Here is a 13955-nt window from a genome sequence, read left to right as displayed (position 1 = left end):
TCATCCAACTTACAAATACCACAATACGCATCCGATACGCCTGCATCGTGAAGGACCGTACTCTCTAAAAGAACTGGACCATCCCCAAAGTGCTGTGAATGATTTTAGGCTGAGGAGGCGTGGACTGCCCCATTCTCTTAAATGTCAGCGCTCAGAACACAGCTCCATACCTTATTTTGACTCTGGCTCTGGAACTTTTTGGTTCAACCTATTTTTAATTGTAGTTTGTTATGATATACAAATACTTTGTGAACAGCTGAAGTCCATGTGAAGAAGTTTGAACCATTATTAATCTGAGGTAAGTGAGCATATCTACTGGATATTTAGTTTAAATCATGTGTTTAAAGAAATAAGTTGCCAGAGGGAAATAGCAGTTGGCTCTCAAAATTATTTAGAGAACTTGAATAGTATTTTTTTTTGGTTAAATAATTTATAACTATATATATATGCTTTCAAATAGGTTTGGTAGCTGTATGTGTTCATTTTAAATATGACAAGTTTTATAAAAATTATTTAATATTGTATATATATTTATATAATAAAATGTTGTATCTGTTTTTTCTCGTGAAAGAATGACTAAAGAAGCATTAGCTGTCACTATCGTGGTCTTGTGGCTGCTCTGCAATCCGGCGAGGATCTGGGGAACCGGGGGGTTTCAAGGCGCCATTCCTCACCCAAATAAATACAGCCCAAACCAGTCGGAACAGTCACCGCAGACACCGCAGGCTAGTTCTGGGGGAATGGGACCGCCTTCAGTCGGGGACGAGGTGCTGGACTCCAGCCAGGAGGCTTTACACGTAACGGAGCGCCGTTATCTCAAACTTGACTGGTGTAAAACGCAGCCGCTGAAACTGATGATTTACGAGGACGGGTGCCAGCCGCGCACCATCATCAATCGCTTCTGTTACGGACAGTGCAACTCATTCTACATACCTCGACACGTTTATCAAGAGGACAGTGCGTTTCAGTCGTGCTCCGTGTGCAAGCCAAAGAGTTACACGACTGTCACTTACACGCTCCTCTGTCCCGGGCAGATCCCCAGCACCAAGAAGAAGCGCGTGCGCCGCGTGAAACAGTGCCGCTGTACTTCCGTCGACTTGGATTAAACTCGCTGACGTCATTGGTGTAGGCAACTGTTTGTCTGAAAGTCAATATTCAATGCACTCCTATAGCTTAATAATAATGAAGGAGCATTATCGATTTGTTTCCTGCATCGTTACTCGTTCAGTCAAAAAGTCATCTAAATGTGGCCTTTATATTGTGAAGAAATACAATTGACGCCATTACTATAAGCAAGTTGCTAAAAAAGAGTGACATATGAACAATATGCTTATTAATTTCCACTGTGTGGATCAATGTAGATACCTTTGGGTGTAAATAAGTAATTTTGTAAACAAACACATTCCAACGAGTTTTGTCCTGGTCTTCATGCAAGTAATGTCAAATGAATGAGGTGTCAGAGTTACAACCTTCTTGATCACTTTGAATTTCATGACTGATGAAGAAACAGTTAAATGGATGGACCATTATGTTTGTATTTATCGCAAAAGGAACAATATTACTGTGATTAAATGGTAATGAGATGTGATGAAGCAACAACTGACATCAATAAAAAATGTGTGATGTTGATCAAAATAAAAAAACTGATAAGGATAGTTTAAAATTATATTATTTTACATGTACATTATCTTTATGTTTTGTAATATTCTGTAATGATTTAATATGACAATAAAAAGTTACACAACTTTGTTACTCAATATACAAAATAAAGTTACTGCTTTTTCCAAGTCAGATATCGAGATTTTCAACACGTTTTGAAGGCTTAATTGTTTAGACTGGTGAAGATTCCAGAGCAGATTAAACTTGTAATATAAACATTTCTTAAATGTTTCTCACTTTGAACAGCATTCATTCATATCTAAACCATAGTCAAAGGGATCTTTGGATCATAAATGTGCAAGTGAATGATTGACTGTTGTACAGTAACATGCAGTCTGGAGAAAGGGTCAGCTGGTGGTCAGACTCGCTTCTTTCAGGCGCAGTCTCTCTTTCTGTCATAAAAAAACATACAGAAACATAAATCATTTTGAATTCTTATTCAGCTGTGCTTACATTTTTCATGAATGTTTTAAAAATCAGATTCATAAAAGTCAAGTCAAGTCAAGTTTATTTATATAGCGCTTTTCACAACATAGGTTGTATCAAAGCAGCTTCACAGTAATAAATTAAAACAATACATCAATGTTTGTTTCTAGTGGAACGTCCACGTTTGGTAATGCTGATCAATAGTATCGTTGATTGATTAATTCAATTAAATATCCCCAAATATCCCCAACTGAGCAAGCCAAAGGCAACAGTGGCAAGGAACCGAAAAACTCCATCAGGTGACCTAATGGAGAAAAAAAAGCCTTGGGAGAACCCGGGCTCAGTCGGGGGCCAGTTCTCCTCTGGCGTTTATGAACTACAGACCGGATTTAACTGTAAGATTAAAAGTATTATATAAATGCCTGGCTGAAGAGATGCGTCTTTAATCTAGTTTTAAACTGGGAGAGCGAGTCTGAGCAACGAACAGTATCCGGAAGACTATTCCAGAGTTTTGGAGCTAAATGTGAAAATGCTCTCCCTCCTTTGGTGGATCTGGATATCCTAGATATGACCAAAAGCCTCGAATTTAGTGATCTTAAAGAGCGCGGTGGATTATAGGGCGATAGAAGATCCGTTAAATAGACTGGAGCTAAGCCGTTTAGGGCTTTATAAGTCAGTAGCAATACCTTGTAATTAATACGTGACTTTATAGGTAACCAATGTAGTGATGATAAAATTGGTGTTATATGATCATATTTTCTTGATCTAATTAGAACTCTAGCGGCTGCATTTTGAACTAACTGTAGCTTGTTTATTGAGGATGCAGGACAACCAGCTAATAAAGCATTACAGTAATCTAGTCTCGAGGTCATGAATGCATGAACTAACTTTTCTGCATCAGAAACAGATAGCATATTACGTAGCTTAGCAATGTTTCTAAGGTGGAAAAAGGCTGTTTTTGTAACATATGAAATATGATTTTCAAAAGACAGGTTGCAGTCTAGTATAACACCCAGGTCTTTTACTGTAGAGGATGAAGTAACAGGACATCCTACTATGTTAAAGTTGTATTGTGAGAGGTTTTGTGGGTGGTTTTGTGAACCGATAAGTATTACCTCTGTCTTGTCTGGATTCAATAAAAGGAAATTGCGCGTCATCCAATCTTTTATATCTTTAACACACTCTGTCAATTTGGATAATTTAGCGTTTTCATCCGGCCGTGATGAAATATATATTTGATTTGATAAAAGAACAATAGTGTTTGCTTATCTATCTGCCACCAATGAAGACAGACGCTTACCAGTCCATTCGCATTGGCCCTTCTGGTCTCAATCTTTTTCTCTGCTGTCATGTTGCGCACTGACTGTTGGGCCTCTTTGATTCTGAAGTAAAAAAAAACAAAAAAACATCAACTGTCAGTGACAAAATTACCCTTAACTTGCCTTAACTTAACTTAATCACATTGTGTGGTTGGTTAGAGCAGCTGTAAATCAGAAAATATGATGCTAGATACTCAAGATGCTGTTAACTTCTCACCTCTGTTTGGATATGACCTTGTTCTCTCTCTTCCATCTGATCTTGAAGTCATTGCAAAATTCAAACCAAAATGTGAAAACATGGCCTGGCACAATCTCTTGCTCCCCGGGACGGGACTGCAGCCCAAAATACTCCACTAGGTAAGAGAAGCTGAGGAAGAAAAGACATGAAGCACCAGAAAACAACCAGGATGGCCATAATTGTAAATGAACGTAACTAAATGTCAAAAATGTTTATGAAGTTTGCATTTTTTGTAATATTTTCAACAAGAGTGGTGTGCCTGTACCTTTTACGTGCTGATATCACTTGGTGTTCCACAGCAGTTAGCTCTTTTTGTGCTGTAAAATGAAAAGATGTGTATCAACATTTGCATTTAAATTGTATCATAATTGTATCTGCAAATGGTTTCAATATTGAGAGCCAATATCTCTTCTATTACTTCAGGATTTTAATTTGACCTCTTTAGCAGCCGTATCCCAGCTAACAAAATTATGTTCTAAGAACGTTTTGCTGACGTTCCCATTCAGTTATGAAAACATTATTTCTGAATGTTCTCTGAACTTTCAAAATGGGCAGTTTTTTTAATGTTTAATTATTATTATGTTTTTTGCCATGAGAACATTAAGGACACATTCCATTTTAGAATTTTGCAAACATTATGGGAACATTACTTTTGGCCAGGGCCTCAAAGACAATGTTAAAACTGATGTTTCTCCTTTACTAAGAAGTCTCCTTCATAGCCAAAGTCTCTCTGATTCCTATCTCTGCGTCTGTCTTCTGAACCTGACCAGCAATCTTGTACAGGTAGGCAGTCACAGACACTTATCAGGTCCCCAAAAGGGCATACGGCAGATATTCTTCATGACTGCAGGATGTGTGCTGTCTTATCTGTGTAGTGGAGACAATCAAATAATTGTAGGAGGAAGAATGTGAGGAAAGGAAAAGCTTGGTTTTAAACGTGCTGCTATATACATAAACTACATACAGAATTAGGGCCCTATTTTAACGATCTAAGCACATGGTCTAAGTGCAAGTGCATTCATTCTGATTCCACTTTTGCTAGTTTAACGATGGGAAAAAAGGTCTAAGTCGCATGGTCTAAAAGGGTTGTCCCTATTCTCATTATGAGTAATGGGTGTGTTTTGGGCTTTACGTGCGTTAAACCAATCAGTGTCTCATCTCCCATTCCCTTTAAAAGCCAGTTGCGCTCGCGCCATGGCGGATTCGCTATTTACATGACGGAGTTTGATAGTGGAAAGACCGAACGCTTCTCCAGAGAGGAAACGGATCTGCTCATGCGCGAGGTTAAAGCGCGCAAGCAGACAATCTATGAGACAAGCCGGATTCCACCATATCTTTATGTACACAATAATAATCGTTACACTGTAATCCTTTTATTTTTAATATTTGGCATGTTTGTGTGCTGCTGCGTCCCTGTGTGACCCGCCTATAAGCTCACACTACTAACGCGCTCTTTAAATAACAAAAAAAAAATATTGCGCCACTGACTTTAGACCAGGTTTCAGTTGGTCAATGGCTCAGTCTATTTCTGTTGCCTCAAAATAGCAACGCGCCATCAAAGCGCCCGATCACACCTCATTTTCAGACCAGCACGCCCATGGAAGAAATGCATTTGCTATTTAAACAACATGAAAATGATAACTGCGTCGGGCTGAAACTTGCAAAAAATACTTGTGTCGCGCCTTGCGCTGCATTGAGCCGGTTGTATGATAGGGCCTTTAAACTTATTAGTCTAGTTCACTAGCGTTGTCTCATCCAGTTTATATCTCCATATATCTGCCTCTATGATCTGCAAAACAAAACAATCCTGTACAATCTACGCAAACATTTTTACTCCTCTCCACCAATCTTCTAGAGAGGCAGGTCGTCTGAACAAGGAAGACAAGAGGGATCGGCTGATGTGACGGAGCATATATTAAGAAGACTTCAAAACTTTGAATGCAGATCCTCTTCTAAAAGGTAATGTGGCCTAATCTCACGCAACATAGCATAGCATAGCTCACCGTTGGCAATGAAAAAGTCCATTTTCTCCTTGAAGGGATGTATGTGCTCTTGAGACGAGTTGGTACACACAGTTAGAGCATCCTTTTCACAAACTGTACGAGACAAAAGGAATAACACTGGGTTAGAGTAAAATCCCCGATCAGGTCCAATTTTCAGAAGCCAGTCATTGGTTTACACTTACTTTAACGCAATATTTTATCCTAAACTAAACAGTTTTTTTTTTTTCTGTTAGACCACCATGAGCGCTTACTTTTTATTCCAATAACCCAGATCTTGCACACAACTGCAAATATAGTGAAGTTCTTTCACATTACTAATAAGCTTATACAATATTTAACCAGTATGTTATTTTACAAGTAGACAATGTTGATTAAGATGATAAAGATAAGTGATTTGGGCATTATTGGTGACAATAATAAAAAGTTCTAAATAAATAATAATAAAAAAGTCAGAAGTTAGGGGTCAGTAAGATTTCTTGTGAAAGAAATTAGTACTTTTACTCAACAAGGATGCATTAAATTGAAGGTCACAGTAAAGACATTTATAATGTTACAAAACCTTTTAACTTTCTATTCACCAAATAATCCTGAAAAATATTTATCTACAAAAATACTCACCAGCACAACTGTTTTCAACACTGATAATAGTAAGAAATGTTTCTTAAGCAGCAAATCAGCATATTAGACTGATTTCTGAAGGATCATGTGACACTGAAGACTGGAGTAATGATGCTGGTGAAACACATTTACTTGATATAATGTACTAAATAGAATGTATGTGGCCATGTTTATCAGTCCGCTCACATTCTGAGTAGGCACCAACTGCTTTTTACCAGAAGTCCAACAATCATTCACAACTTCAGCTTACATTGGTTTTATCAAGTCATCTAAAACAACAGCTACTGCGGTCAAAGCCATTTGCGCATCACTGATTACTTGCACATAGAATGAAAGCACTTTCTGCTGGTGAAGCAAATGCTGTTAGTGCCTTAATTATGGCATCAGTGCAGTGAATTATGTCAATTACATCTGTAAAAACAATGGTTACAGAAATGGGGGAACTTCCAAAGTCTATAAACAAGCTGAGCGTCAGCCTTCTATGTATGTTGGATCTTGTAATAACTGTATAATATACATACAACTGCTCCAACATTGAAAGTCAATGGGGTCCAAAACAGCACTGAACCCCAATGAATTTCACTGTATGATGACATTTCTCAAAATATCTTCTTTTCTGTTCCATAGAAGAAAGAAAGGTTTGAAATTTAATGTTTTTCTCAGGGAAAACTCTCTCTTTAAACCCTTTTTGTTTGCATTTGTTCATAACCTATTATCAAGAAAACACCATAGAGCTAAAGCTCCACCTGTGACAGAGTCAGAGGTAATCAAATATCTTTGTCTCTAAGATCTGTTTTGATGCACCTCTGATCACATCCTCAGATAGTCACTGTATCACCCGTGGACCTACACAGCACTGTTTGTTCAACGTCCAATCAGAGGATCAGAGGAGCCAGTCTCCTGCCTCAGTCATAATACACCCTGATGGGAACCCGGGACTGTTGGATATGCTCCATCTGCATCTCACGCCGGATAAGGCTACACATACTACCGTTTTCATTGAGCATTTGTATAAACTGTGAACACAGCTGGAAACGAAGAAACGTTTGGGAATCTTTTCTGCAGCATTTCCACGCGAAATATCAATTAGAGTTGAAATTGATTGGATCCTCATATAGTGTGTCCACCAAGGCGGCTCACAGCTACATTCAGGTTTTCTCAACTGTGAACCTCGGCGAGCCAAACCACTGCCACAATGATCTCAAAGAGATCAAAAAGATGTCTCAAACGCAAGCCAGATGAATCAGCTGTGGAGTCTCAACGCATTAGATGTGCTTCACAATGTTGTCATCATTGTCTCTGGAAAATAAAATCGCAGGGACATTCCCTTTTTGTGTAGGCACGCAGTGACTAATTTGATTAGTGCAGCACTTTTTTGCTCCGCAAAATTACATCGCAGACAAATGCGGTCACCTTGAGCAGCCAAAACCTCAGTGGGGCTGTAATTCGAAAAAATCGAACAAACACAGCATAAAAAACAAAGACATGATTCTCTCTCAGTCATGAGGGGAGTTCAAACAGCAGGACAAAAAAGGGAGAGCGCGATGGGCCAGATTTGGCAGTCTCTCCGTCGCCCGATAAGAAAGGCTTGTTGAGAGGTAAAGAAAAGAATCTCTGACACACATCTGCGGGGCCACACTGAACACGGACTGATACAGTGTAGCGGGAGAATGGCAGTGCATCTCTGCGCAGATAAAGCCCATCCCGCCAGCGATAAGCTGCTCTTCTCTCAGATTACATAAGCGCCAAAGCACTGTAGCCTTTGGCCCCTGCGACGGAGCTAAAGAATCACACAATGCCAGAGCATCTGATGGGCAGGATTAAAGTCATATCTAAAAGGCGCCATGGCGAAATCACACAGACTCCACTTCGTCTCTGCATCTGTGCAGCGTGCACGTATATACATAGGCAAACACGTCTGTATATTCCACCTGATCTGATGTGGTTTAATAATGAGTTGTTGCTAACAGATGCTGTAAAGTCCTCCGGATTCAGCTGGAGCCATGTTGCAGGACTGCAGACATCCATCCACCCAAACCCATGTAATCTTGCTTCTTTTGATGCTATAGTAAATCAGTGGCACGCTAAAATCGTTTCTGAAGACCTTCAGAGTGTTTTTGGTAATTCTTACCTGTCAAGTCTCTGTTCATCTTCCTGAGATCCTTGGAGAGGTCATCAAACTTCACTTGAGAAGAAAGGAAAACATCTTGAGGTTCAGGCAAAGGAAAGATGCTCTTTTCTGTCCCAGCGTCCTGGAGAGAGATCGAAGGGTCAGCGAAACATACGAGTATCCACGGCCAAGAGAGACTTAAAGATTTAGATTAAAACACATTTTCTTAGAAATATTTGTGGTTGGAAGGATTTTGTAATGTTTTTGAAAGAAAAACTTCTCCTCACCTACATTTATTTGTTCAAAAATACAGTGAAAACACTAATATTGTTAAATATTATTACAATTTTAAACGATTTTCAGCAGACATTAAGCCAGTCTTCAATGTCACATGATCCTTCAGAAATCAATCTATTAAGCAAGGGGAAATCGTGATTATTTTTTTCAGGATTCTCAGATGAATAGAAAGTTCAAAAGAACAGCGTTTATTTGAAATAGGAATCTTTTGTAATATTATAAACGTCTTTACAAGAAAAGTTTACATTTAATACACTGTGAAGCAATTTTGTTAAAAAAAAATAGTTTTTCATTATGATAGCACCCTAACATTTTTTAGTTTATGCCACCTATCAAAATTAGAAATTAAAAACACGTTTATCACAGAAGAAGTCTACTGAAGACATTGTATAAATTGCATTTATCATGTATCACTCCAAAAATTAATAGATAGGATTAAAAATGAGTCACATCACTGACTGAAAACAATGTGAACAGATGAAGATCTGGAGTGTGTAAAATAAACAAACTTGCATGTGAAAGATTAAAAGTTCATGTTTTACCTCATCAAAGTGACGCAGATAGTAGGAAACAATGTAGTCCAACAGACTAATGTGATTTCCCTGTAGATTTATAGAGAATTATGTCAAAAACTTATGTCATTCTGTACAACAAATCGTGCTCTATCAAAGACCTCAGTGTGGTTATAGTGTCTTAACAGTGCCAAACATAGGCTCATGAAATCTTTACCCTGCTCTTGACATCTTTAAGCTTGGGAAGAATCTCAAGTCCAAAGCCATCGGCCTGTCCTCTAGCTCTGCTCCCACCATTCATGTAGTTTCCCAGAGCAAGCACCAGTCCCATCACCTCCCTCACACTATCTTTCTCCAAAAGACACTAAAAGACACATCAACATTTATTTGTGCATTCATCACACGGAGATGTTGGAGATGTTGGAGACAACCTCTCTTGAATAAACCGCAGCTGCCTGAAGGGCTGTTTTGTGCTCTGAAGAAATGCCAGCGTCGATACTTTATCAAACGTTTGATAATATCTGACCTCTTTGAAAGTGCCTTTGTACCTTGCAGACCTGGAGAATAATCTCGGTCTTGCGCTGAATGGAGGCAACGGCGTCAGTAAACTTCGACTGAAAAATGAAACAGTGAACCCGATTGGAGAACTCAGGGATCTGGGAGAGTTCATACAGGAACCTGTCAAGGAAAAGCAATGAACATCTGTCAACCTAAAGTGCGTAGTGTTGAAAACAACGTTTGTTTTCAAATGAAGGAACTTTAGAGAAGTATACATTGCAAAGAGCATAGAAATTGCCCTTGTAAGTGACAATTGACGTATCACTAGTTGCATAAAAAAGTGAGTTATCTGGTGTGTTTCTGGAATATCTCACTGTTCAGGCTTGTCCAGTAGTTTGACCCGCTCCTCGTCTGAGGTTTCATAGTGTTTCTTAATCTTCTCTAACTCCTCAGGCTGAGCTCTCTGGGAGAAACAGAACAGACGCATTCATATGAAAACTGACCAATGATACACACATAAACTTATGAAACCACACTGAAACTATCTATTATTTAGTTATGTTGGAACTGGAACTAGAGAGACAAGATTGGTGATACAGAATCTGCAGATTTTTCTGCTTTTTCTGAAGTGATTTTGGGCAGAAACGTGTGTAGAATGAACTTAAATACAGTTAAATAAATCTTATTGGTCTCTGAAAGTCAGCAAAATTTTTTTTTTAAGGAATATCCCTATTTCTTGATTACAACAAAAATAATTTCCACTTATCTCTGAGTTGCAGTGAAACACCTACAATGGAAGTGAATGGGGCCAATCCGTAAACATTAAATACTCACTATTTCAGCATTTTTCAGCATATTCAGTATTCACTATTTTAGTATAGCCACAAAATGTAAACAAAATGAGTGTTACTATGATATATTATATTGATATATTATATCCAGTTTTACAACTTTGTCACCAATACCATAATCCCTAAAGTTACTACAAATTATGATTTAAATAGTTTTACAGCTCACATAATACAATCGTTTAATGTATAACAATTACAATATAAACAATTATAATATCCATATTTCTTACCCCTCTAAAAATTTACATCATACACTTATACTCAACCTCAATTTGTACTATTTGAAAAGGAGAAAACATGCAAAATGTGTAGAACTTGTGTAGTTCTACTGTTGTGGAGGCTATGATTTAGTGTGGGCCTGTACATAAGTACGTTTCCAATGTGGCAGGATACTTACATTTTCATACAGGGCTTCAATAGCATCCAAGTCAACCACAGAATTGTCCAGATTCAAAACAGCTGTGAAATGAAGAAGTATTAGTCTCTAGACAAGAACACTGATTAGTTATTGGACATACGTGTCATGGATGTGATATGTAAAAGTCTAAATATGTATTTGAGAGTCCCCCCCCCCCCCCTGTAACCAAACCCCCACTTACCAAACATATACTTTGAATTCGCTCAATCTACTAAAATCATCCAAAAAAAATCTGCTTGTCTGACTATGTTAAGGCAAGCTGTGATGAATTCAAGATTGTGAAAAGTATATGTTTGGTAAGTGGGGCTGATAGCTATACGTGCAAAAGAATATTTCTAGCGGTAAACCACAAGACAAGTTTATTTAACAAACATACAGCCATTTTATCCTTGATAAGAGCTGGAGCAATCACATTGTTGCAAGATATGTCTTTATATACAGAATTATTTCAACATCATGTCTTAGCTAGCCTTTTCTAACCAGGCCACACAAATTTGTATCATTTTAACATGTCTGTTTATTATTAGTGGAGGCAAAATTAGTCTGGACAGAATAAATAAATGACACTGCTGAGCTGGTGGTGTGATTCACCTTGCTGGATGTCCTTCATCTCCAGGTGGAGACTTGAGATTAAGATGCCCACAGCCTGAGAGCGCTTGCCATCCAGTAATTTAATGACCTAAAGAAGTTCATCAATCAAAAAAAGCTTACACTACCATATGAATACAATGCCTTAAGGACTTGTATTACGCAAAAGTGGAATGAATAAATAACAAAAGAACCTTTGGGAAATTCCAAACCTCCATTATAAAATCCGCCTGCCAAAGGTAACAATGGCATGATCACATTTCATAAACAGGTTCATTTATTTCAAATTATCCTCATTTCCTATATAATTATATTAATTTCAAAGGCAATTGTAGAGGCATTTGTGGGATCCTGATATTACGCACAAGCATTTGTATTAAATTAATGGATTTTAAAGTGTAAAGTGACTGCACCTGACAAATGATGTTTCTGTTTAAGAAAAGTAATTAGCAGAGGTGGATGGTTGAACGCATCAGTTGGGCTAGTGTTCCAGTCATACATAATTCTAAAGAGTTGACAACTGCGCCACCTAGTGGATACGTCTCAAATCTGAACTTTCTAAACTTACCAAGCAGTGAATAACATTCATGCATTTTAGCAGACGCTTTTATCCATATTTTAAATTAGCTGAATCAAACCCACAACCTTGCATTTGCTATAAAAAATATGAATCAAACTGCATTTGCTATATAGATATAAGCACATGTATAAAATTAATGGGACTGCCATTCAGAATAAGATCCACTCTATGTTATATCATTTTTTCTTATCTTCAGGGCAGAGCGGTACCTTCCTGGCTTTGGGTTTCTTCTCATAGGCTTCGGATAGGGGCTTTCTTTTGGTGGGCGATGTGGCTTTAGCAAACAGTTCCGCAAATTCATTGGTGTTTATTATCTGTGGCTCTTCCAGGGAACTCCATAGCATATCGCTCCTAAGAAAAGACAGATGATGAGAGATTTGATTTTTCTCAAATATTTTGCATTTACAACAGTTTCTGCTCAGTCTAAGGCTTATCGAGATTGAATCAAAGTCATACAGGCCACCAACCAAAGCATTTTCTAATATTAGCATCTGTAAAAATGCATCTTGCGTAAGTTATTTACTGTTGCTGAGCAACCTTGGCTGAAAGCAGGAAAAGGAAAATCAACAGGAGCATGCTAAATTTTCTCTCCCATAAAAATAATTAAGGAGCCAGGACGACGGCGCTCAGCAAAGCTTGACTGGGTTCGGCTTTGGCTTGACAAAATGCTCACGAAGAGAGCAGAAAGCTTTCATGAGGAGTCAAATAACATTGCAACAGCACAGAGGTGGCTAGGGAGCCGAATCCCACAGAAATCCACACCGCCACTAGAGGTCCTGGAAAGACTGCAGCTCAGCCTGTGGCTGGCCCCTCATGCAGACAAATGTCTGCGGCGGTCTGTCTTAAACTTCCCATGAGGTCTGACGAGGGAGAGTTGAAAATGTCAGCGTCACTTGTGGACATACATTGCGTGTTTCAGGAAACTTTTGATTGAGGAACAATGGAAATGTTGTTTAAAGGTCTATGGTTGAATACAGGTAGAGTGGGATGATGTTTATGTTTAGTTTGAAGTACTTTTTATCTATTTGTAAAAGTGAATTATGTTCAGTGTTGTTATTATTGTTGTCTAAAACTGAAAAAAAGTCAAATATAAATATAAAAAAAAGAAGAAGAAAACCGTCAAAAGCACTAAAAAGTACTAAAACTTAAATAAAAATAAAATATAAGCTGTTTCACAATATTAATAAATACAATAACACTATATAAATAATACTAAAACAACACAGACTGTGTCAGTGGCTAAACCCTTTCTCATTATATCTTAAATCAATCAATCAATCAATCAGACTTTAAATACTCATCTGATATTTTAAAAGACTTATTGACATTCACACACAGTCATGAGGGGCCTTCTATAAATGACATTTTCCTGTTTTTTTTGGTCACACTCAATGAGGCTGTAGTGAAGCAGATATGACCAAATATTTTCTTTTTTTTATCTTATTTTCTTATTGAGTTTTTTTTTCATTATAAGCATTTTTTACTATTCCCCCATAAAAATAACCCAGAAATTAAAAAAATAAAAGAAATTATACAATTTAAACAAATGAGCATCATGTCATTGCCCCGTGTCAATTAAAACATGAGGTCAGGTGATGAGAGATACCTGTTATCTTGAATCTGTATTCGTGTCCAGTAGAGCGATTTCATTGGACACACTGGCTCCACTAAAGGTTTGCGAGGAGGATTGTCTGCTGCTGTACTGAGGAAGACACCAACTCCATTAGGGGGATTAGAGATCGAGGGGAGGACGGGTGGTGGCGGTGGAAGACCACATCCTGTCATGGGTGGAGGTGGCGGAGGAGGTGGAGGAGGAGGCACACTTCCTGGCTTATCCA

At 38.1% G+C, this 13955-nt stretch overlaps 2 protein-coding genes across 2 annotated transcripts in view; one reads left to right on the top strand and one right to left on the bottom strand.

Annotated features, from left to right (window-relative positions):
- Positions 1–572: 572 nt before the first annotated feature.
- On the top strand, positions 573–1749 carry grem1a (gremlin 1a, DAN family BMP antagonist; the record flags this gene model as incomplete). The annotated part of the gene is made up of 1 exon (XM_081378636.1): positions 573–1749. One exon carries the CDS (start codon positions 573–575, stop codon positions 1104–1106), a length of 534 nt encoding a protein of 177 aa, XP_081234762.1. The 3' UTR covers positions 1107–1749.
- The window catches only part of fmn1 (formin 1), a gene marked incomplete at its 5' end in the record, with an annotated part of 28261 nt that continues 15957 nt past the window's right edge, over positions 1652–13955 (bottom strand). The window contains 14 exon segments of the mRNA XM_081378986.1: positions 1652–2051; positions 3386–3467; positions 3622–3771; positions 3908–3959; positions 5646–5738; positions 8395–8515; positions 9213–9272; positions 9400–9546; positions 9731–9860; positions 10055–10143; positions 10929–10990; positions 11541–11628; positions 12327–12468; positions 13724–13941. Coding sequence (XP_081235112.1) covers positions 2007–2051; positions 3386–3467; positions 3622–3771; positions 3908–3959; positions 5646–5738; positions 8395–8515; positions 9213–9272; positions 9400–9546; positions 9731–9860; positions 10055–10143; positions 10929–10990; positions 11541–11628; positions 12327–12468; positions 13724–13941 — 1479 coding nt within the window. The 3' untranslated portion in view covers positions 1652–2006.

Source organism: Scardinius erythrophthalmus (assembly GCF_964197995.2).
Source record: "Scardinius erythrophthalmus genome assembly, chromosome: 11".
NCBI lineage: Eukaryota > Metazoa > Chordata > Actinopteri > Cypriniformes > Leuciscidae > Scardinius > Scardinius erythrophthalmus.
The sequence above is the reverse complement of the archived record's forward strand: the minus strand, read 5'-3'. Positions and strand labels throughout refer to the sequence as shown.